We start from the raw sequence: 23,386 nt of genomic DNA, 5'->3' as shown, positions 1-23,386 counted from the left end.
TAATTCCTTCAAAGTCCAGCTAATTACCATCCTGCTTTCTCTGTGCTGTCTTCCCTGACCAGACCCATTCCTGTACCAGGCTATGAGGCCTGTCCCTCTCCCGTAGTGAGCTCTAAAATAGGCTCATTTCTCCCCTTGCCCCAGCCTGGCTTTGTGGTGGATAACCATACATCACTCCATCTTGACCGAGAACCTTTCCATGGCAGGGCTGATGTTCAAAACATAATGGGCCCCAAGTTGCCTAAGCCGGTCCTCTATATAAATCACGTATTTCAAAAGTTATTCCTCTTGATGATGATGCCAAGTTAACTGTGTAGACAGGAAAACCTAACCCAGTAGATTGGGATGTTTCCAAGGGCTCCTTGCCCTTTCAGGCAGGCAAGCTTTATCCTCCCCATCAGGCTTCTGCCTGCTCTAGGCCTTAGTCCAGTTGAGGGGGTCAGTGTCTGTCATCCAGTTCACCAACCACAGCTGCACTGTGCAAAAGGGGTGAAAGAACAAAAAAACTATGAGACAACACTGTGGCTTTTGAAACAGGTATGTAGGCTCTCTTGTTTAATAGCAGTTAAAAGAGGAAAATGTACAGGAGAAATAAACATGCTCTCTCCACACAGGAGGTTCCCACTAACCACGAGGCCCATCTGCATCAGTAGCTTTACTAGTGAGTTTTAAAGAAAAAGTTCCCTTTAGAGTTAAAAATGGACTCTCCTAAATCTCCTCCATAAATGTGCAACTATTTGTGCAAAATAAAAAGGCCATTTCCAACACATTAGTAAAAAGTAATTGCGAACACAGGCAAAATAAAAAAAAAAAAAGAGGCAACTGAAGCATCCAGGACCAGAGTCCTGGGAGAGGAGGCTAAGGTAGGGGGATTTCTGAGCAGGCCCCAGGGAGTGTGCTCAGAGGCCTTCTGAGCAAGGTCACGGCCAATGCCAATCTTGGGGATGAAGGGCCCTGGGTCTGGGACTTGCTGAGCAAGCACTTGTCAAGTGTGTAGTGAAGCCAGGCTGGCTTGGAGGCCTAGGAGACTGGGAGGCCGGGTACGCAATGAAGACACTAGGGAGTGCTCCCTGGAAGCCACACATTCTCTTTGCCAACAGGGACTCTGCTGTTTTCAACTTCCAGGTCCTCTTCTTTCCCACTTTCAACAGTTTCACTTACAGTCTACTCGGAGAGATTTTCCTATGAAAGTATGCAAGCTGCCCATAGCACTACTGAAACCCACTAGGGTTGCAAACAAGACTGTACTTTCAGGAACACTGACCTAGTTTCCCCAAGAACTTGGCCAAGGCTTCATACGAACGAGACGGCTGGTAGGCTTCCAGCCACCCATGTTCTCACCCTCATATTGAGGCCTCCAGAGCACTTCTATATCTCTGGGCATTTGAGGCCAGATCTTAGGAGTCTGAGGGCATGGGCACATATGCTTTGCACAAGTCCTCTCAAGGGCTGGCCTAGCTAGAGGCCTATAGACAAAATGAAAAAGTCCTACTTCACCAATTCGAACAACTTAGACATTGCTGGCCCCTGTCTTTTATCCTTCCCTGCCCACCAAGAGTGTGTCTCTACAGTTGACTTGGTAGCAGCACATTGGTTTTGTCAGGAAAGACTGAAGGCAGACTGAGAGAGAAGAAGAGATCTACCAGAGGGCCCACCTTTATGAGTCTTGAGCTTGAATAAGCTTTTTCTTTGGAGGGATCTGTGTGCAAGGTGCAGAGTACCCTCATTCTTCTACTCTGTTCGCTTTTTCCTCTATGGCAGTTTTTCCAGGGAACAGGTGTGAGACTAGACCAACAATGATGACTCTCGAAAAAGACAAAAATTGTGCTACACTTAAGGTTTTCTCCATTCCCACTTCAAGTCTCAGCACTCAAAGCTGAAGACGTCTTGCTGCAAACTGGGGACTAGCGAAGGAGAGTGTTCTGGACCCTTCTTAAGCAGCAGGACTTCAGATTAGTGTAATCGTTTCTCGCTCTTTTTCAATAAAGACCAGGGCTTGGGAGATGCATCTTGGGTCTTGTTCCCATGGACCTCTGCCTTCTCTTGGCTTTTGAAGTTCTGAGTGGCAGTACTCATCCCTTAGTTTCACCTAAGACCCTGGGACAACCACCTAGCCCTCAGGCTGAGGCTCAGAAGGCTTCTGCAGAGCTTACATGCAGCCAGTCTCTCCAACTTTGAGGAAGGCTGCATGTCTGTGTGCATATTCTCTTCCCTATGGTTTTCAAGTTGTGATAGGATTGGGGGGTTTGGGGGGTGGAGAATGAAAAAGGAAGCACTGCCCTCCCCAGAAGCAACTCAGTAGCTGACAAAGGTAGTGAAGAATTCTGTTTGATGACTCTCTCCTCCCACTAATCCAAGCTGGAAATGCCTGTGTGGCTTATTTGTCATTGTTTGGAGATGCACAATTATATTCTTGCTAGTAGCCATAGTGGCATCTTCCTGAAGTGTCTTAAAGTGCAGGTTCTTCTCACTGACCTCATAGCAAAGCCCTTGCATTAAGTCTCAGAAGCCCATCTGGGACAGTGGACACAGCCTCCAAGCTAGCTGGCCCAGGCTTCCTGTGCAAACTCTAGAGTTTGGGGGGCAGGGTTATAGATAGCCTTTCTCAGATGAGGCCAAAAGATGGCTTTGGGGATCTTAAAAGAGGGCAGAAGCCTTGGGCTTGAGCAAGAAAAGCTTCATATCCAGGACAGGACTTAATGAGGGACAGCTGGGCCAGAGGCACAAACTGCTAGCCATGGTTGGCCCTGTCTACTTCATGGTGACATGGCTCCATCCCTAGAGGCATGTAGTCTAGCTGTGGCTGCCCCTACAGTGCAGAGCAGGTGACATATCATTTAAAGATAGTGGCCAGAAAGTTAGTTTTAAAACACAAAGGAACAATCCCAATTTATCTTTCGGTTTTAACTAAGGGTGAAGGACGGACCATTTTCAGGCTTCTGGAATATGATCTATCCCAATGACACTGCTGGAGGAGGTCAGGTCCAAGACTCTCTGTAAAGACCCATGGAAATAACTGTTGACCTATGCCCTGAACCAGGTGCCCTGACCCTGAAAGAAGGAAATGAGATGAATGGGAAAGGGACAGTGGCTCTGATTTTATCCACAATGGCTTTCAAGATCCAGTAAATCTCCTCCTGGTGTGGGGGCAACTTGCAGTTAGTCATGGGGTCCAATTATTACCACTGCATACTTAGCTCTATCCTCCCCCAGAATAATTAGTAGTGAAAGCATTAGGTCAGATCTAGGCTAAAGAAACAGCCATCCTTCAGGGACTGGAGTGAAGCTGTCATCTTGCCACATGCCATGTTGTTCACCAGCCAATGACAGTCAGTGGACTGAGGAGATGAACCTCCAGAACCGTGTGCTGGTCTTTCACATACTAAATAGTAATGTTTTCCAGGTTCTTTCCTCGAGTCAAGAAGAATCAGCCCCCGATATCTGGTGAATGGGGCACCCAGGAGTGAACAGGAGATACTTTACTACCCTTTTGGTGACTCACCTTACTGCCCAGTGCCAAGTACCCACTTGTTTGTGTAGTTCCTGAGCTCCAGACCAAAGCTCTAGAGCCATGGATGAAAGGTGGTTCATCATACTGGCACTGATGACACCATCATCTCTAGGATAATACAGATAGTATGGTATAACTTCCCGTGAGTCCCAGCCTAGCAACATCTCAGGTACTTGCTTATTCTTGTGCCTCTTTTACTATAGGGAAAAGTTATGCGAATACTGTACATAGGTTATTAAAAAAATACATTTGCTCTCTTTGAAGAAGAATGCACAAATGCAGGGCCAGCCAGGGCTGGGTCCAGGACTGTGGGGCTACGGCAGGCAGCCTCTGTGGGCCCGAGGCCAGCCTTCATGAGTGGTGGCTGCTGATGAGTCCTCGGAGCTGCTTGGCCACAGTGTCAATCAATTTCTGCTTGTCTCGCTCATTTTTCCGAAACTGTGCAAACATGTTGTTCTTGCGGCTAGTGTCCTTCATCCTAAACAGAAGGAAAGGAAGAGAACAAAATGTTTGAGGAGACAAACGGTGGAAGGAGAACCTGCAGGAGGCAGAATGGCACAGTGTATCTTAACCGCCACTCAGAGTTGGAGTCGTCCAGAATATTTCCATTGTCAGGCCCATACTTACCTACTATGCAGGAAGCTATCCCGCTGACACCCACAGCCCTCCCAACTTCAGTCACCTTTGGAAAATAGTCAAGAGCCAGCTATGGAGAGGCCAACCCCCTTATCGTCCATATCCACCCCACATAATTCATTCCCTTCTGTCTTCAGGTATGCACCTGTTACAGGTATCTGGGACAGGCTACGGCCCTGATGGTCAATAGGCTCTTACGGAATTGTCTAGGATCCACTTATCACTTAATAACCTACTAAATCCTGCTGGGACCTTAGAGCTAGCATTTGAAAGGTAAAGCAGAAAAATGCTCTTAACTAGCAATTCTGAGAGAACAGGAGTAACTGAAAACCACTGTGTATTTCTAAACCTCATTGTAGCTGGTTACTCTATCCCATCCCTAACAAAACTAAGGGCTTGACTGATCTCTTGTCTTTTGTTTCAGAGTAAGGTCCCAGAGGCGGTGAGGTGGCTAAGAGGGCATGGTGCTCAGGAAAGCAGGTGCCAAAGGGCTGGGCCATCCTCTCACTCGATAAACCAGGGTTTTAGGCAAGAGAAGCCCCTGAGTTCTCAGTGACTGTCTATATCTTCAGGTCTTGACATTCGGGAGAACTTTTTATTACTGAGTCATGCCAAAACTCCCGAGATGGCATAGTCCTAGAGCACAAACCATGAGCAGTTCTGGCCACTGGTCTGTCAGATGGAGAGACCTAACTCAGATGCACAGATAAAGAAAGTCAAGGCCAGGCTGATGCTGTCACAGAAACCCCCAAGTCTGACTAAGCCGTTGTGACAGAATACAGGAATCTGCTGTCCCCTGTGGAGGGCCCACAAACCCTGACATCTGTTGGTAATTGTTAACTCTGGCCCCAGCCTTACAGACCTCTGGCCCACAGAGGAACCAGTGTTACAGAATTAAGAACACCACCCGGACCAACTTCTCCCTGGGGTAGTGCTAGGCAGGTCTTCACCACCGCCCAGGAGCTGGGCCAGCTCTCTGGCTTTGCAGCTCCCTGGGCTGCATAGAGACAGGCTAGAAGAGGTGAGGGAAGGAAGCTGGCACTGGGGAGTAAACTACTCCCAGGCATACTTCCCAGGAGTCTTCGGCCGATTCTGGCTCATTTTTTTCTGTGGGGTGGCCCTGTGCAGAGCAGCAGATTAGAGGCCAATGGGTCAAAAGGCCAGAGCTCTCACAAGGGCATTTATATCCATGTGGTGAGGAGGTTCTGATGAGCACCACAGCTGTATGGCTCTAGCTGACAGTGACAGCTACAAACGAACTGAGACTTCTCTCTCTGATCTAAGCTTAAAGGGCCTTCAGGCTGGAATTACTCATCAAGCAAACTCAGAATGCTGATCTAAGGTACAACCACCCACATGTGGAGGCTTGTGCTTGGAAGGGAGGAAGAAGGCGAGGTGACAGAGGTTTAGAGGTTTAGGTTGAAAAGGAAGCACAGGGGTCCTCAAGGCTATGAAGGCTATTGTATCTGGTCCCTTAACACATTAATCATACAATTATGTCTGTGTAACTAGCCTGGTTTTAGATTATTTATCCCAGAGAAGGACTCCTTTTCCTTTGCTGGATATGCTATAAATCTAAACCAAACCAACACAAAACAAAACAAAAAAGAAAGAAAGAAGAAAGGAAGAAAAACACTTTCTACATTTATAGGACATTTAATTTAACGTGCTATATGATCATTAGTTTCCTGACTCCTCAAAGAGCCCAGAGGCAGGCAGCCAGAGCTGGCTTTCAGCTCCCAGAGGGAAGCTCTGGAGATAATGTAGGAGAAAGGGAAGAAGAGGGTAGTCTCTGAGCCCTAGAAGCTAGAATTTCTTGGCCATTAAGGCCTGGAGTTGAGATTACTCAAAAGGTAAACTCAAGTGCCCTGTGGGCTAATGTGGCATGCTGGTTTGTACCCTGGAATGCTCCAAAACCAAGGAGAGCCCTCCCCACTTCCTATCCCATTCTACAGGCCCAGGATCCTGACCTACTTTGGCTATGGCCACCTCTCAATGACACAGGGGCCTCTTCTCTTTCCTGAATGTCCTCAGCAGGTCTTTGGGTCTTTCCATATCTCACCCTAAGAAATGCCAGGTTGAAAAGGAGAGAATGTCAAGCTCTGGTGGTACAGCTGGCTGTGGGGAAAGCAGGAATGGGTCAGGTAAAGGAACCGATTCCTATGAGGCTGGGAAATAGACTTTAGCGATCTGGGTGGGCTTTGGCCCTACTGTGTTGGGAAGGAAGCTTTTAAACTCTGCTGACTGCTAGGGCTAAGCACATGGCTTTGTTACCAGCTAGGCCTCCAGAAGGCTAAAGAGAGGCTGATTATTTTACTCTCTTGTTGACCCACAGGAAGTAGAGGAACCAGTACTTTTTGGATCTAGAGATTCTCAGGAACAGAGGAGTAAAAGACTACTGGGAGAGGGAACTGACTGAAGGGAATTCCAGAGCTCATTTGGACATACAATGAATAAGACATCTAAACACCAACTTAAAGGCCAAAATGCTCCCCGTTTCACTGAGAATGCTGGGATTGGGCCTTGCCTCTAATAGAGTCTTTCACGGGAGACGTAGGTTCCAGATCTTAAAGCCATGGGCCTCACCCCTAGGAGGTAGGGGAGACTGCTGAGGAGCTCCCTTCTGTCAGGGCTGAATTTCAGGCCCTGTGCTAGCAAGAGTATTGAGGGTGCCAGAAAGCTGAGTGGGAACAACCCTTTACCTGGCACCAATGGGGGAAAATTCCTACCACCACTCCCAGCCCCAAAGGAATTGGTAAGCCAAGGGTCACTCTAAGGACCAAGGATAGAGGAGGCAGCCAGCCAGTTGGCACCAGGCTGGTTTAGTAGATTAGTATGTCAGGGTGGGGACAACTCACAGGGTAGGGATTTTAGTGTAGTCATTAGTGTCAATGAGGAAACCAGAAGGACTTGCCTCAAAGTGATGGAAAAGGCCCAAGTGAATAATATACTTACTCTCTAGATATCCTAGGGAGGAAGGTCATTGGGAGAGAGAATCATGGGAAACAAAGTTAAAATGGAAACATCTGTCTTGGTCCGGAGAAAGCTGCATTCTGGGTTCTTAGTTTCCGGCTCCAAACACATACCTCTGCATCCTGCTCTTGCCCACTCTCCATCTCCTCCCCTTCTCTGCCCCTATCATACTGCATAGTAGGAAGGATATCCTTTAGTCTCTCTTTCTGCTTAAGCCTCCACTCTGACCTCCTAGACTCAGATCCTTGCCTTCCTAAGATTTGAGACCTGCTTGACTGGCCATATATATAGACTTGCTATATTGCCTAGATGCAGGGTACTCTTCTAAGAAGCTGGGAATTAACTAGTTTGGTGAGAAGAAAAAGCTTCTCTTTTTACAAGAGTCTTGGTCTCTGGCCTGCCAGCTCTCAATTAAGTTAGCAAAAGCCAGAGCCAGGTTGCAATGGGTAGCAGATCCCAGCATCTAGGTGACATGTTGGTTAGCTGTAAGATGTTCTAGAGCTGGCTAACCAATCTCAGTGGTAGTACCTCAGCTTCAGAGATGCTACAGCTCTGTGGCAGCAACCTTTGCTGGCTACTGACTGCCTAAGGCACAATTAGACACCTTCTGCAACACAGCTTTCTTGGGACATAGCACAATAAAGCTCAATCTGGCAGGTGGCAGAAGTGGGTACAGGTGAAGATTTCGGTAATTCTGAGAGCTTCTCTGCTAGGAACCAGAGAAGCCATCTGTTTATGGGGCTGCTCTATCCATCATCATACCCCAGATTGTTGGAGCCAGCCTCACTCTGTTCACCAGGCTATCCTGAGCCCCAAACTAAGGCATCTTCCTTTCTTCTCTTGTCATCTCTAGTTAAAGATATGCTGACCTATTAAGCTCCAAGGTAATGTCAGAATCAAACTGACCCATACTTGGCCTAACTTGTTGGGGCTCAGGAATTAAGACGCTACAAGAGGAAGACTGGTCTGCCAAATCCAACGAAGGAGAATGCTGATAGTACTTACAGCAACTTCAAAAACAGGGTCTCTCTGCTGTCTTTTCAAGGTATTGGCAAAGAGAAAATGATCCTCTACACCAAACCCCCATCCCCATCTCCCCAGCTCCCAACACAGACCACTGCACTGAGTACTCACTTCTCAAGCAGGGTCAGAGCTGTCACTGGGTTCACCCGGAGGTACTTGCAGTTGGGCTGACCGTAGTCAGCAAGGTAGGTTGACCAATCCCACTGGATGAAGAGATCCAAAAGCTGTAAAATACCCAAATCCCCACCCCAGGGATTAATGAGACAGACAGGACAAACCAGGATTTTAGAAACCCCTATCATCCCTCATTACCAGCTGACAGTAGACTTGAAAAATAAAAATATAGTAAGAGAAAGAAGGGCTACAGAATGCACTGTGACTAAGAAAATAAAATAGTAATCATTAGAAGGCAGAGTCATCTCTGTCCTAAGCACTGTAATGTTGCTAAGACTACATGTCAGCAGTTAGCTCTCAGAGGCAGGCCTGTAACGAAACTAACACTGGACTGAATCAAAACACAAGACTATCGTCATAATTACTCACTTATTCATTTAATAAATACTATCAAATGCCTTCCATGTGCCAGGCACCATTCTAGGAGCTCAGTATTCAGCAAGGAACAAATAAAGGTGGATATAGTCCAGTGCCACATATGCAATGTACGAGCTTTGAGGTAAGAGCTCTAGGTTCAAGTAGCAGTTTCATGTCTTGCTGCATTGACTTTGCTCAAGTTACTCAGTTGATCAGATACACAGACCTGTCTATATACAAACAGGACACAGAGACAACACAGAAACACTGAGCCAAGGCATAAATGGATCATGTAGCATCCACACGAGGCAATGTGTGTTACACCTACGTGGACACCGGCTGAGCAGATGGAAACCAGGGCCATAGTAGGTCAGGACTGAAAAACAGCTTAGCTCATGATGGAGGATGCACAGTCTGGCATTGCGGTTATAAGAACCAGATGTGTATTTAGAAGTTTAATGAGAGTTTTAGAAGTTTAATGAGAGTTTTCTGAGGGTAAACTGAGTTCTGAGACTGGGGGAGATTTTGACTTGGAGAAACTAAATAAATTTTGTCCAATTTCCTAGCCAGTTTTAGCCTCAGGTATCACTCAAATATTTAAAACCTGTAACTGAGTGAAGCTGAAAAAAAAAAAAAAATGAGTGCATTTGAAAGGTACAGGTGATGAAAAGGAAGCTGTTAGATCCCCCCTAAAGCTTCTAGGGGAGCACAGTCCCAGACTGACATCACTGTAGAAGGAGGGGCCTCTCAGCAGTCTTTCTAGCAATGAGGAACATACAAATGTTTTTTGACTCATGACATTTCCCTGTTTCTCCCTTTCTAAGAGACAACCACTGATGGAGACAAGTAGATGGCTCTCTCTGTGCAGACAAAGGCAGAGAGGCCTAGACTCCAACCCTGTGCCAGAGCCTGGGCTCCAGGCACACTTCCGCCCCTGTCTGTCCACACTGTGCAGCTGGGCAAACAAGCAGTGTGGGCCCTGCCCTGCTTGGAAGCCTCCTCTTCCATCCATTCTTTCAGAATAGCTGTTATGAACTTCCTCAGGCAGGATGGGAATTGGCTGAAATCCCAAGCCTAAAACTGAGAAAAGCCCCTACACCCTCAGCCAAGAAAGGAATGTTAAAGATGAGAGGAGGGGGGAGAGGGAGGAACAGACATGTTGGTTGGTCTGGCCAGCGTGGCCCCGCAGGGCCCTCTCAGGCCTCTTTTAGGTCATGCCTATTTTAGTTGGCAAGTAAAAGGGCTTCTACCACTTCCTTTTGCTGCCCCGAGGCCTCACAGAGCTCTCCTTTAGGAGAGAATTTTCCCTGACTTTCCTGCTCTGACTTTGGTATTTCTGTCCTGTGGTGTCCAAAGACCACGCAAGACAGTTCCTCTCTACTCACTCCTGGGGAGTACGACAGACACTCGGAGTGTCCCTTGTTCTGAAGTTCTTCTGGTATTGTGCTTTACCAATATGACTATGCTTTTCCCCCAAATCGCAGGAAAAATTATGAAAAAGGATAGCATTTTCTTAATTAAAATTTTTTTCCCAGAAAAATTTTAAAAACCTTACTATTTGCACACTGGGGAGCTATAAAAGAAAAGTGAACAAACAACAAATAAGTTTATTTGGAAAAATGTGGACACCTGATTTCTTAAAACTCTTTTAGGTATTACTTTCCAGATGTGGATATATACATGCATTTTATAAAACTACCCTCTTTACTAATGAATTCCTAATCTCTGTGATGGAATTAATGGTATCAGTATTTTCTAATTTATTGAAAAGAACACTATGTCTTTCCGGCTGATGAAACCTGGGTAAATCACCAATGGGGTGAGGAGGGCAGTTCGTGACTTAGCTCTAAGAGTTTCTAACTTTCCTGCCAAAGTCTCTCAATGCCAGCACTGCGCCTAAGAGCTCTGGGACGACAAACTCCCTAATTGATCCCACTCCAGGCATGGAAGCTACAAAATTCTATTAAGCTCAACCAGTATGAGCCTATAGATCACACTCTGGGTCCATGCTGCTTCCACAGTCCTTTAGGGCGGCCTATATCTACGTCTCGGAGCCTCCTCTGAGAGATGGCTATAGACTGGAGTGTGGAGGGTGCTTAACTAAGTTAGCTGCCTGGGGGCACAGTTCTACTGGATTCCATAGAACAGTGTTAGAATAAGAGGCCAGGAGAACCAGCAAGGCTATTTATCAATATACCACTTTGATTTTCAGACTATGACTTTCAAAGGTGGGTCAGGCCCTCCCAGCGTGGTTCTCCACATACCATGGCCTTGTTAGATCTCAGTAAAGTCTTTCCCAGGATGCAGAACATTCAGTCATCGCTAACAATCACATTCTTCTTTATTTTTTAAATTTTCCATTTGGAAATAATTTTAAATTTATCAGAAAGTTGCAAGAGTAAGCACAGTATAAAGAACACCGTATACCCTCCACCTGGATGCATCCATGTCAACATTTTATCCCATATGCTCTATCATTTGTGTTCTTTCTCTCTTTAAACACATGTGCACACACACCACTTCTTTTCTGAGTCTCTTGAGAGTAAACTGCATATATCATGGCCCTTTCTCCCCAAGTACTTCAGTGTTTCTAAGAAGTAGGGATATTCTCTTACGTAATCACAGTATAATTTTCAAATTCAGTAAATTTAATATTGATACTGTCCACATTTTAATTTTATAAATTGACCCAATAATGTCCTGTATGGCCTTCCCCTCCATTATATCATACAATTTATGAGTAGGCACACATTTACTTGTCCTCTTAGTCTCCTTTAATCTGGACTATTTCCACAACCTTTTTCTTTCCTATCCGATATTGACATTTTTGAAGAATATAGTGCCCTGCCTCCTTTTTTCCTCCTCAGTTTTGGTTTTTCTAATGCTTTCTCGTAACATAAGTCATGCAGAATACTACCTAAGTGACGCTCTGTCCTCCTCAGGGTATCATGTTCATTTGTCTCATTAGGGATATTAATTTTGATCACCCAGTTAAGATGTTATCTGATTTCTTCACTGTCCAGGTACTATGTTTTCCTTTGCAAATAGGAAGCAATTGAGGAGACAATTTAAGATCACGCAAACAGACTGCTCCTGATTAAAATTTCCCCTTAGATCTACCATCCACTGAGGATTCTTGTCTGACTCAGTCTTTACTATGATGCTTGCAAACTGATGACATTCCAACTCCATCCTTCCCTACACATTATCAGTTGTCACTCAGCATTCTATCGTAAGCAAGTGCTCTCCCTTCTTCCCCATTATCTATTTATTATTGGTACGGATTCATGGGTTTCCATTTTTTTCAATGGCTTATATTCACTACTATACTAATTATTTGAGTGCTCAAAGTGTCCCAGATTTGGCAAGTGGGAGCTGCTTCAAGCTGGAGCCTGTATCCTTGTGACATGCCCCCATAATTTTTTGGAACTCTTCTTTACTTTCTCGCATAATAAGGTGTTGCAGGCTCATCTTGCATCCACTGTGCCCCAGCTGTGTAATGAGCCATTTCTCTGAGAAGCCTTGATTTCTTTTAGTAGGAATGTTATTAGAGATCAAGATTTGGGTGCTCATTGCTACTGGAGTGTCTTTGTTCATTGCTATTGCGGGGCAATCTGTGGAGAGTTAAGCTCTTTCAGCAGACAAAGCTAGGAAATATACGCATGTAAATATTTATATACATACACACACACATACATGCTCACGTATAATACATACATACAAGTGCACTTACACAAGCGTGTACACATACATATTTTAGAAATCATGAGTTTACATCAATATACAACCAATTCTAATCATTCTTACAGAGTTCTTTCTTGCCTTCCTCTTTTCCATATAAGTATGTGCTTTCTTCCACAGTGAGCATCCTGGCTCTCAACAACATCATCTCATTTACTAACCTGCTCAATCCTACACCTAAAGTAGGTTCAGAATTGTTTGTATATACCACTATAAAAAAAGCCTACTAAAAACAGAGTTCAAGATGTGTCTGCAGTTCTCCTTCCCCCTGCGAGACTGAGTGTGTACAATGAAATACTACGCTCACAAGTCACTTGGATTAATTCTTTTTTATTTCCCCTTCAGTTTAGCTCTGGTATTCATCTAAATGCAACTGGGTTCATTTGTTTCAATTTGCTTTTAGTTTCAGCCTCCTCCCTCTCATCCTTGTTAACTTAAGTTTTTAAAAATATGTAGGACATTGACATGGTCCCAAAAGTCAAAACTATACAAAAAAGTTAACTCAGAGAAGTGTCACTCCTTCCCTTATTGTATCCCTCTTACCCCAAATCCTCCCATGCCTTACAGGTAACCAATTCCATTGTTTCGAATTTGTCCTCTCTAGGATTCTATTTGTAAAGATAAGCAGATAAATGTATATTTTCTTATTTCCCCTTCCTTCTTTCATGGAAAGTAGCATACTATATATGCACTTTAAGGGATTTTATTTCTTGATGTTTATAAGTAGGTGGTGGATGGAGAAGCAGAAGAAAGAGGAGGGTCAGAGGTACGAGACTAGACATAAGATCACCATTCCCAAAACTTTATTATTGTAGTATCATCTTTGCAATGTTTAACATATATTCATGCTACCTGTCCTATTTACTTAACATTTTTTTCTTTGTACTGATTCATGTTTTGATCATAAGAAAAATTTAAAAGAACGTTTCACATCACTATCATAAACTGGAAACCATTCTTACTTGCCACAAATAGAAGATAACCCAAATACTAGTGCCGCAACGAGATGTTCTGGCTGTTATTACGAAGACTAAAGAGCAATAGCTTTCTTACAATGTGATTTAGTGTTTAATGGTGTGTCTGGGCACTACCTAAACCCGTATCTCAAGGACCACTTTACATGGCCTTGTGTACCCCCAGTATTCCATCTACCCCATTTCTGGGATGAGTTTGTGACTTCAGCCAAGAGCTGAGGGATGTCCATCTGCCTGAAACACAAAGTGGTCCACGTGTACAAAGAAGCACTTATAACACAAGTCTCAGCCAAGCAACAGTCTCGTCATGAGAGGAGATCAGTGTACATACAGGCCCTGTGCCCTGGGTGGGTCGGGGGGTCCACAGCCAAGGGTCTGCTTTGGCTGGTGAGGCCTGGTGAGCCTGGTTGGACCAGGCAACTTGCTAACACAACCCCAAGAATAGCTCATTTTTCTCATAAGCAGGTTTCCTCATTACTTAGTGAATTTCCTTGTAGTTGGCTTTTGACGAGTTTTTACTTCTGCATCAGAACATTGTTAAAATTCTTTGTTTTTTTTTTTTTTTTTGAGGAAAATTAGCCCTGAGCTACTACTGCCAGTCCTATTCTTTTTTGCTGAGGAAGCCTGGCCCTGAGCTAACATCCGTGCCCATCTTCCTCTACTTTATATGTGGGACGCCTACCACAGCATGGCATGCCAAGCAGTGCCATGTCCGCACCGGGATCCAAACCAGTGAGGCCCAGGCCGCCGAGAAGCAGAACGTGCGCACTTCACCACTGCTAACTTAGCCACTTAACTGCGCACTTCACCACTGAGCTAACAGTTGTGAGCTCAGGTGCCAATCTTTAAAAAAAAATAAAAATAAAAATAAATCAAAAGTTCAAGTGAAGTAACCTCTTCTAATATTTACTCGTAGGATTTGAAACATGAAGAATAAAACATGTTTGCATGTCTGAGATTTTCTTAGTGAGGATGTAAACCCATTGAATTTGGCAAATGTTTTTAAAGCATCTACTACATGCGAGGAAAAGGGCTGGACCTTTCAAGTGATATTAAAATAAGTGGTTTCCCTTCATATAGGAGAATAAAAGAAAAACACGAATAACTGTAATCCAAGTCAAATAAGTTAAATGTTATTAAGTGACATACTGACTATTCCTCCTTTTTGTGCTTTCAATTGAAAATTTTGCAACGTTTTCCACTCACAACATAATTTAAACAGCAAATATAAATTCTGGTGCAGACTACACACACACACACATACAAATACACACATAGACACACTGGGTGTACTTTAAGTTTATTCTGGTTATCAGATAATGCCTTAAAGGTGATGGGAATCATCTCAGCAATATCAAATACCAGTTATGCTTCTATCCTTGTCATAGAGTTCAATATGAAAATTTGCCTGCATTTTATTAACATAGTGTCAGATTTTGTTTTTTTTTAATTTGAAATAATTTTAGACTTACATAAAAGTTCCAAAAATAGTATAGACAGTTTCTCTATACCCTTCACCCCTGTCAGTGTGGTTATATTTTTCTTTCATAATTTAGTTAGATTTATTTTTCACTGCTTATTTTCCATTTTGGATCCTCCCACGGTCTGGTTGATGTTGATTATCTATTTACTTTGAGGGATGAGTCAGAGCTGTATAAAAAAGTATGCTCAGAAGTACCGCTCCCTCCTCATCCCAACTAGCTTGTTCTATACTCCCCACTTCTTTTTACATCTTTCTTATTCACCCTGTGCAGGTAACCAATCTGGTTTCTTTTGTACAAATGAGAACACACATGGGCCTTGTCTTATAGCTTCTTCTTTCTTACCCAAAGGGTAGCATACTGTAGATTCTCTTTTGCACTTTGCTTTTTTCACTTAACGGTATATTCTAGAACTCACTCTCTAGTTGCTAATTCCTCATTAATGATCATATTCTTGATTTATTACACAAATTCTACTTTTGTAAATTAGATAAGTCATTTTTATGGGACAGACCAGACATTATGTTTGGGGGCATTTTATTGTTAAACTGATGGATCAGGAGAGTGTTAGATATTCACAGAGTAGGACACACTGATACATGTTAGGGCTACTTCAATCAAAGGCAAACTCAGTCAGTCATTAACGATGCTTTGAGCTCAAAAACAGACTTATTTGTTTCTGATGTTTATCAGAACAGGAGAACTAAACTAGCGTAATAGTTGATGTGACACCTTATAAGATACTTAGTTAATAAAAATTCTAAATTATGAGATTACTGCTTATTATATAAAAATGTGTACAAGTGGGAAAGGATAGGAAAAAGGAAGACATTTGAATCAGGTTATGCTAAGCAAGCTACTATGATAGAATATCTCTTCTTTTTGTTTGGCCTCCTCCATGACTTTCATCGATGTTGAGTGTTGGCAGTTCTAAAGCTGTTTCTACTATATTTCTTTGCAACTTCAGAACATTCCCATGGCTTAGTAGGACTCAGAATTACAATGTGAGAAGGTGCTGGGGCGGGGAGGACCAAGAGGCAGAAAGGATAGCAAGCTTCTGAAAATTACAAGGTAGACAAGTGGTAGAGGAAGCTTGAGAGCTTGCACTCCCCAAGATGCCTTGGCTGTTCAACAAAAAAAATTCCTCATTTATTCAGTCTCTGGGTTAGGCACTTGCCTGAGGCTAGGCCAAGCTTCTGAATAGACTCTTTTTTGCAATGGTAGCTGAGAAAGTCTAGAAAAATCCAAATGAGTCAAAGTGAAAACTAGTCCAAGGCCACAGAGTGAGTTAACTGGACAGAATACAGACAGCGTTATAATAGCAGAACAAATACAAACTTCCATGAAAGACCTTCAGAATAAGATACTATTAAGATAAAGCAGGACTCTGTTGATCCTTGTTAGTGCATGAAACTTACACACTTCATCAGCAGAAAATGTAGAGATAATTCAAATGGATGAGTTGTTCATGGGTAAAGGAGTAGAAGGAAACCATCAAGTAAGAATTACAGGCTAAAATTCAAGCAAATGATTCTGAGGGTGCCCTTGCATTCTCTTAGGCAGAAAGGATTACCCAAAGGACGCAGAAAGTAAAAATGAAGAGCCTGGTGAAGAATGCCCTACTTGTTCACACTACTAATGCTTGTTACCAAACCAATTCACATCATGCATACTCAAAGGTGAGGAGAACTGTTTTATACATTCTTGCCTTCACCACCAGCTCCTGTGACACGAGCCTCATCTCCCATGCAGACCGGGAGCTCCCCAAGGACGGGGATCATGTTTTCTTCTTCTGACTACTCCACAGCATAGACTGGCATAGGGCTGGATTTCCAACAAGAAGTCATCAAAGACACACTAAATGGAATTAAAATTGGTGAACTGACATTTCATAGGAATAATATTGACTAGACGGTGGGACAGACTTATAATTTGTATTTCTTACAACAAACTTTCCAAATAAACTAAACAGAGTATTCCTGACCAGCACTAGAAGGAAGGCTGTGTGAGGAAGAAGAAAACATCAAACAGGAGAGCGAATATCTATGACAGGTGAGTGGGAACCTAGTCTGAGATATTTGGTTCTAAGGTTCCAGGAGAAGATACCAATGACCAGTGAGTGGGAACTGAGCAGATGTTTGCCTCTAAGGTGACATCTGGGCTGGCCCCTAGTGGGCAGCATGGGGCCTACCTAATGTTAGGGAGAGCCTCTTCTTCCCAGAATGCCTGTGAAGATTCCACGCGGACCACAGGATTGTAGGAGCCACGGTGCACACAGATGAACACAGATACAAAGACACGCTGACAACAGCCACACCTCCTTCCCCTTGGGGTGATTCACTTTACAGGTTTTCTCTTGAAGAGGCATATTGAGTCCTGTAGAGAACTGTGTTCCCAAAACAGGTATGTCCTTGAAGTAAACTCGATGTATGAAAACCTGAATTTGTACTTTATATACATTCCAGAAGAATTCTTCATGTTAAACAGGATAGACTACCAAATGATTTCAAATAAAAATGCTCCTCCGGGACACTTAACATATAATCTAACTATATAGAATGCAGCATACTTACTCAAGAGAACAGTAATACACAGAGCACTCAGCCAGGAGAAGTTTCTTTTGCCCGCTCTCTGCCTTTGACAGGATGAAACCATCGCATCACTATAAAGTATTTTCCATAATCACTGATGCACAGGTCCCTTCTAGGAGGCTGTTCAGCAGAGCAAAAACAGCCTCAGGCTGGGGGGCCCCTGACTGACAGGGTGACCTGAGATAAGCCACCAGATATGGAATCATAACAGCCCCTGACACAGAAATCTGGGCAAACACAGGATATAGAAAGCAGGAATTATTTTAACAAACATAAATTGAGTATCAACAAGGTATCAGGCACTTTTCTAGGTACATGAAAAGGTGAATAAGACATCCCTAGTTTTGAGGAACTCAAAACGATGTGAGCACTCTAAGAGGTACCCCAACAGGGTGCAAAGAAAAGTTCAAAAGAAGGGCATCTAAGCCTGAGCCAGGTAGGTGGGACTACCTTAGGAATAAGCAGGACAAATGAGGCAAGAGATGAGTGGGCTCATATGCTAAACTAAGCAGACTGAATTTTAGCCTGGAGGCTTCTCTACTTGTTTTCTTAGAGGCTGCTTTCTGCTTTCTTCTAGATCATGGGACGGAAAACTACAGCTGCCATTTGTTTTTGTAAATAAAGTTTTATTGGAACACAGCCATGCTCATTGGTTAACATACTGTCTATGACCGTTTACATGCTATAACAGCTGAGTTGAGTAGTTGTGACAGAGACTATAGGACCCGAAAAACCTAAAATATTCACTATCCAGTCCTTTACAGAAAAAGTTTGTCTCAAGATCCAGGCCAGGGATGGCAGTGTGCTCTGAAATTCTCTCAGATGTAAGACGTCCAGTCCAATATCAACTAGATTAAAGAAAAGAAGGAAAGAAAACGGCTTCAGGGAGACCCTTCTAATTGTAAAGAGGTGGCAAAAACTTCATTCTCTTAATATCCGGCATCAGAATTTTTTTAAGGCAGAGACACGTATTTGGGGAAGTACCTTGCTTTGTAAGATCCCCAAGATGCTAAGACATGTAGTGGAGAAGGGGGAAGGAATTTGTTACTTGGGTTCTTGAAAGGCAAGGAGCTAATCTAAAGAGAGGAGACAACTAATATGTGTGAGAAGGGCTAAGAAGGAAATTCCTACTGGTGTTATCGTCCAAACAACTACAGAGACTTGAGATGACTGATAAGTGACTTTTTCAAAGCTGTTTGCTGTGTAGAATAAGTGATATAAATCTCTCCTAAAAATCCACCCCCTCGATCCCAGTCTTAAGACAAATCTACTCAGCTCTCAACTGCTTGGAAATATATATACACACACACACACACACACACATACATATGTGTACGTTTTTTTGGGGTGGAATGCAAAGAGGCTGCGTTTCACTCTTAGAAGGCTGCAAAACTGCATTATGGAAACGGGAGCCAAGGAGGCAAGAAGATGAGGTATTTGGGGATTCACAGAAGTCTGAAGGAGGCCTTTGGATTTTACACAGGCTATGGAAGTGGGGTGGGGAGAGGTTCCAAGTTTCTCTGTAAGTCTACATGTTAAAGGAATCTGTCTCATACCTGAGTTTTGCAACAATGGTCACTCAATAGGCTGGCACCTGGACTTCCCTGAAAGGTCTGACCTCCTCTTCTTTTTTCCCTGGTTGAGTGAGGGCGGGGGAAGGGGCCAGTAGTGGCTGTGCAGTTTCCTGCTTTCCCTCCAGCCCAGCTGCCAGGTGGATGGAGGTTTCATTAAGCTCTTTATCAGAGACCAACTGCACATCAGCAGCTTCCCCTGAAAGGGAACGTCGCTCTGAGAAATATTTATTTGCCTCATAAATGCAGGTTTATAGGTTTGCTATCTAAACTTTTCACCTCTGAGACTATGTTGGTAAAGAGAAAAAGAAAGACAGGCAGGCTTAAGGCTCTCCCATTGTCATCAGCTGGTGCCTGGGGGGAATCTCCCAGATAAAAATGCCAATACCAAGCATTTCTTTATGTCAGAGACCATTCTGTAAGGCCCTTTCTCATTGATGACAGCATCTATCCTGCTGCAGGGGGCAGACAGAAAACCTATTACCACCACACTGGGTGATAACCATACTGTACATACATGTTCAAGGGAAGGACCCGAGGCCTCTGCCTGGGCTGACCGCTTGTTAGGGTAGGCAGGCCGGTGTGTGTTTTGGATGGAGCTGCTGCCACAGATGTGATAAGAGAAGGAGGCAGGAGCCATGGGCCAGTGTTCATTTTCTTTCAGCATATTGTGATTTGTTAATGGCTCCTAGGAAGGTAGATTAGGGACCATTTCATTGAGTTTTTAAACTATCCTCCCTCTCTTGCCAAAATGAGTAAGTAGTTTAAAAACACCCCTGCAAAGATACCATAGATTGAAGACAGTATTAACAATGTAAGTATAAGCAAACATCAAGAAAAGGCAGAGCTCATAAATCTCTGTAGCATGTGTAAGCTCTTTATCATCCACATAATAAAGAAAAAACAATGATGAACTAATCAGACTTGATAAGGCAGTCCTCCAAATTTGAAATATCAAAAAGGCAATTTAAAATATGATTTGTATCCACTATCGTGAATAATGAACTTTACTTAAACCTAAGTACATATTGTGTGTTGAAATATCAATGATAGTTATATGTGTGTACACTCACGTGGGCATCCGCACAAGCAGACTTTCAAATGTAATGATAACGTTCTGTCTCTTAAACTGCAGTGGGGAAGCAGGTGTGTGGGGCTATCTTTTTGTAGTTATTCAGTCTCTAATTATAATTTGTTAATAAATTGTTATACAGATAAATATATTAGGAGTGGGTCCTCAAGACTCTTTTGCCAATAGTGGTGGTCAATCAAAAAAGTCTGGCAACACTGGTTAGATAACTTGTAGAAAAAACTATCATAAATTCAAAATGAAAATGGTTTGGGTTCTCTTTTATAAATGGATAAATTAAGAAATATTAGTTGTAGAAAATCACTTCTTGCCTTATATGAGTCGTTACAGATTATAGCCCAGGAACTTCATGATAGGCATAAGAAAAAATATCTAACCTTAAAGGACAGTAAAGCAGGGAATGTCCTTATACCCTGGATAAGTTTAGAATAAGCAAGGATCTCAAGGCCTAGGAAATATGCTTGGGTCTGGACAAAAGGCTCAGTACTAGATAGCTAACTTCTTAGGACCCATAGCCCAGTCAGATATGCATTTAAAATCTATTTTGTTCTCGGTTTGAGGGGCCGGAGATTGAATAAAACTGCAACTCAGATTCCACTGTCAAATTTTGGAACTAATCAATAGATAATGAAAGAGGTATTAGATGATAAGTGGTTCTCAACCACCAAGGGATCCTTTTTGTTTGTTTGTTTTCCCTCCAAATTTCACAAGGGTTCTGCCTCCCAAAGATTGTGTTAAGTAAAGACTCGTTCCTGGGAAGGCCACAGTCTCAGCCCCACGGGGTTGGTCTATTTGCTCTTTCCCTTTTAAGTTAATTTTTTTCTTTCAATTTTATTTTCCTAATTATATTTTATGTATCACTTTAATGAGCCACCTTAAGGCCACCCAAGGAGATAGGTGGGATTAAACAAATTTGATAAAAAGTGCTATTGAGCATGGCATCTGCCCTTGAGAACCAAATGCAGGGCCTAGGCAGTGAGCACAGTATGCGTTCAGAGCAAGGAAAGATTGGAAAGTTCTAGTCTTTCAAAAAGATGGGCATGATTCAGACTGAACAAAGAGAATGGATGGAATTTCAAACAGAGAGACTGGTGGAAGTCAAAGTACAAAAACAGGAGTAGCTGAGATGTGTTCAAGGAAAGAAGAAATTGGACGTTTCTTGAACACCTACTACATGACAGATACTGGGCTAGGTATTTAACTCATCTATTTCATTTAATCCCTAGGAAAATCAATGCCCTAAGAGGGATGTACCTCCATTTTACAGATGAAGAAATGAAGACCTAAAAGGATTAAAAGAATGGACAAAAAGGAACACATTTAGTAAGTGATAAAGTCAGGACTTAGACCCAGGATGGTCTCACTCCCCAAACTGGGCTTTTCCCTCTCTTCCCTTTCAGGCCTCTCTCAAAAGCCAACTGATACACAATTTGGATGAGCAGAGGTGGCATGTAAAGGAAGAGCAGTGGGAAGGTTGAAGATGCAGTAGTTGAGTTAGACTGAGAAGAGCATTGACTGCTAATCTAAGGATGTTATGGAGGGTGGTAACATTTCACTAGCAATTCATTAGTAAGATAAATTTGGCAGTAGCATACAAGATGGTCTTGAGAATTTTTTCTGGCAGGAAGAACTGAGGTAATGAGGATCTAGACTTGGATGGCAGCAAAAGGATGAGAGAGGAAAGACAGCCACTGTATCAGGTCCATCTGAAGGATGTGAAGGCTGACTGAGTGTTGGAGGGAGACAGGGAAGCGTAAAAAATGATCACAGGGCAGAGTTTGCAAAATCAGTTGCCTCCAGGGACCAGGCAAGTAATACAAATGAATGAATCAGACAGGTGCTCCCCATCACTGTTCTCATTCCAAACAAAGGCAGATGAATTAATACATCTTTCAGTTCTCATACCTGCCTTTTCCATAAGCTATGGAGGCGGTGGATAGATATGTCTTGCTTTTCTCTTTGTCTTTGCTCACTGCAAATTTTATAGGAAGAGGGTAAGGCTGGCCAGGGGCCTATGGCAGGTTTCAATGTGACCAAAGTCAGTTAAGGCTAAGTTAAACAGTGAAATCTTAGAAATTACTTAAACCCTAGGAGCCTCGTCTCCACCTCCATTTCCAACCTCTCCTGACCCCTATCACCATGAGCATCCTTCCTTTTCTTTCAGAATCTCCCTCTAAAATTGTCCTTCTAAATCTGTCACAAGATTACTTCTCAGAATCCTCCTCTGAGGGAGTAAGAGTCCTACATGGAACAATTTTTGCTTGAATTCTGCCTGGCATTTTAAAAACACTCCGGACCCTAAACCTTTCCAGTTTGTTCTATATTATCTGTCTCTGAATTAGTAAACATATCTTTAGTCATCCTTCTTTCCTTTGCTGGCTTTAGATGCATTCTTTTGGCTTCTGAAAGGTTTTCAGACTCCCCAAACAGAAGAGAGAAGATCAGCATTGTAGCCCTGGATCTGTCATCAGCAGTCGGTCCTACTACTCAGTAGGAGTCCTCTAAACATTACTTTTACCGATGACTGGATGACAGCTAATGTCTCTTCCAGCTCTAAGACTCTAAATCTAGAGAATTCCTTACTAGGGAGTGAACAGCAATGAGATAGGGTAGCTCTCATCACTTAGCAGGAATGAGGCTGCTAAAATGGCAGACTGTGAGGAATCACAGAGAACAGCACCATTACTTCATCTTACAGAGAAGGAAATTGAGGTCCAGAAAGATTCATTTATCATATGCAAAGCAACTATGAATGGGGCTGGGGTTGGAACACAAGCCCTTGACTTCTAGTCCACTTTTCTTTCTACTACATGGTGCAGTTTAATCAGCTGGTGAAGAACAAAAATCTATGAGAACAGAATACAGGTCAGACTCCTAGAGATGGGAGGCAGAAGAAAAGGGAGTGGGTTTTTTTTGGTAATTAAAAAATAAAGTAAAAAAGAATATAAAATCCACCTTACCCCTAGTGAACAAATGTTAATGGTTTGTCTAATTTACTTCAGATCCTCCCTTTGTTTTAAAAGAATAAAGCATCATAAATAAAGGAGAAACCTCCCTCCCTTCCTCTGACCCCTTTGCCTTCCTAGAAGAGACTTTTGTCATGATTTTGTTATGTATCCCCAATATATTTTTATGATTTTAATAGACAATAAACAATAAACATTAATAGACAATACGTGGCAATGTTTTGTGTTTTAGTTTAATATATAATATAATATTGTACACAACATTGTACAACTTGCTTTTTTCATTCAATATTATTTC

The 23,386-nt window shown here is 42.9% G+C and overlaps 1 protein-coding gene across 5 annotated transcripts in view; it reads right to left on the bottom strand.

The window, feature by feature from the left end:
- Positions 1–522: 522 nt before the first annotated feature.
- Positions 523–23,386, bottom strand: part of EXOC6B (exocyst complex component 6B) — a 579,301-nt gene continuing 556,437 nt past the window's right edge. For 3 of the 5 annotated variants that reach the window (XM_001492091.7, XM_070235332.1, XM_070235333.1), the window contains 2 exons: positions 8,255–8,367; positions 523–3,989 (listed from right to left, as the gene is read on the bottom strand). In XM_001492091.7, the coding sequence (XP_001492141.2) occupies positions 3,863–3,989; positions 8,255–8,367 (240 nt within the window). In that variant the 3' untranslated portion in view covers positions 523–3,862. Of the gene's footprint in view, positions 3,990–6,121; positions 6,211–8,238; positions 8,368–23,386 lie in introns of all 5 variants that reach the window. The other 2 variants (XR_011425979.1, XR_011425980.1) reach the window with 1 other exon arrangement.

This window comes from Equus caballus, chromosome 15 (assembly GCF_041296265.1).
Source record: "Equus caballus isolate H_3958 breed thoroughbred chromosome 15, TB-T2T, whole genome shotgun sequence".
Classification (NCBI taxonomy): domain Eukaryota; kingdom Metazoa; phylum Chordata; class Mammalia; order Perissodactyla; family Equidae; genus Equus; species Equus caballus.
Note: the sequence above shows the minus strand (reverse complement) of the source record. Positions and strands in the feature narration are given on the sequence as shown.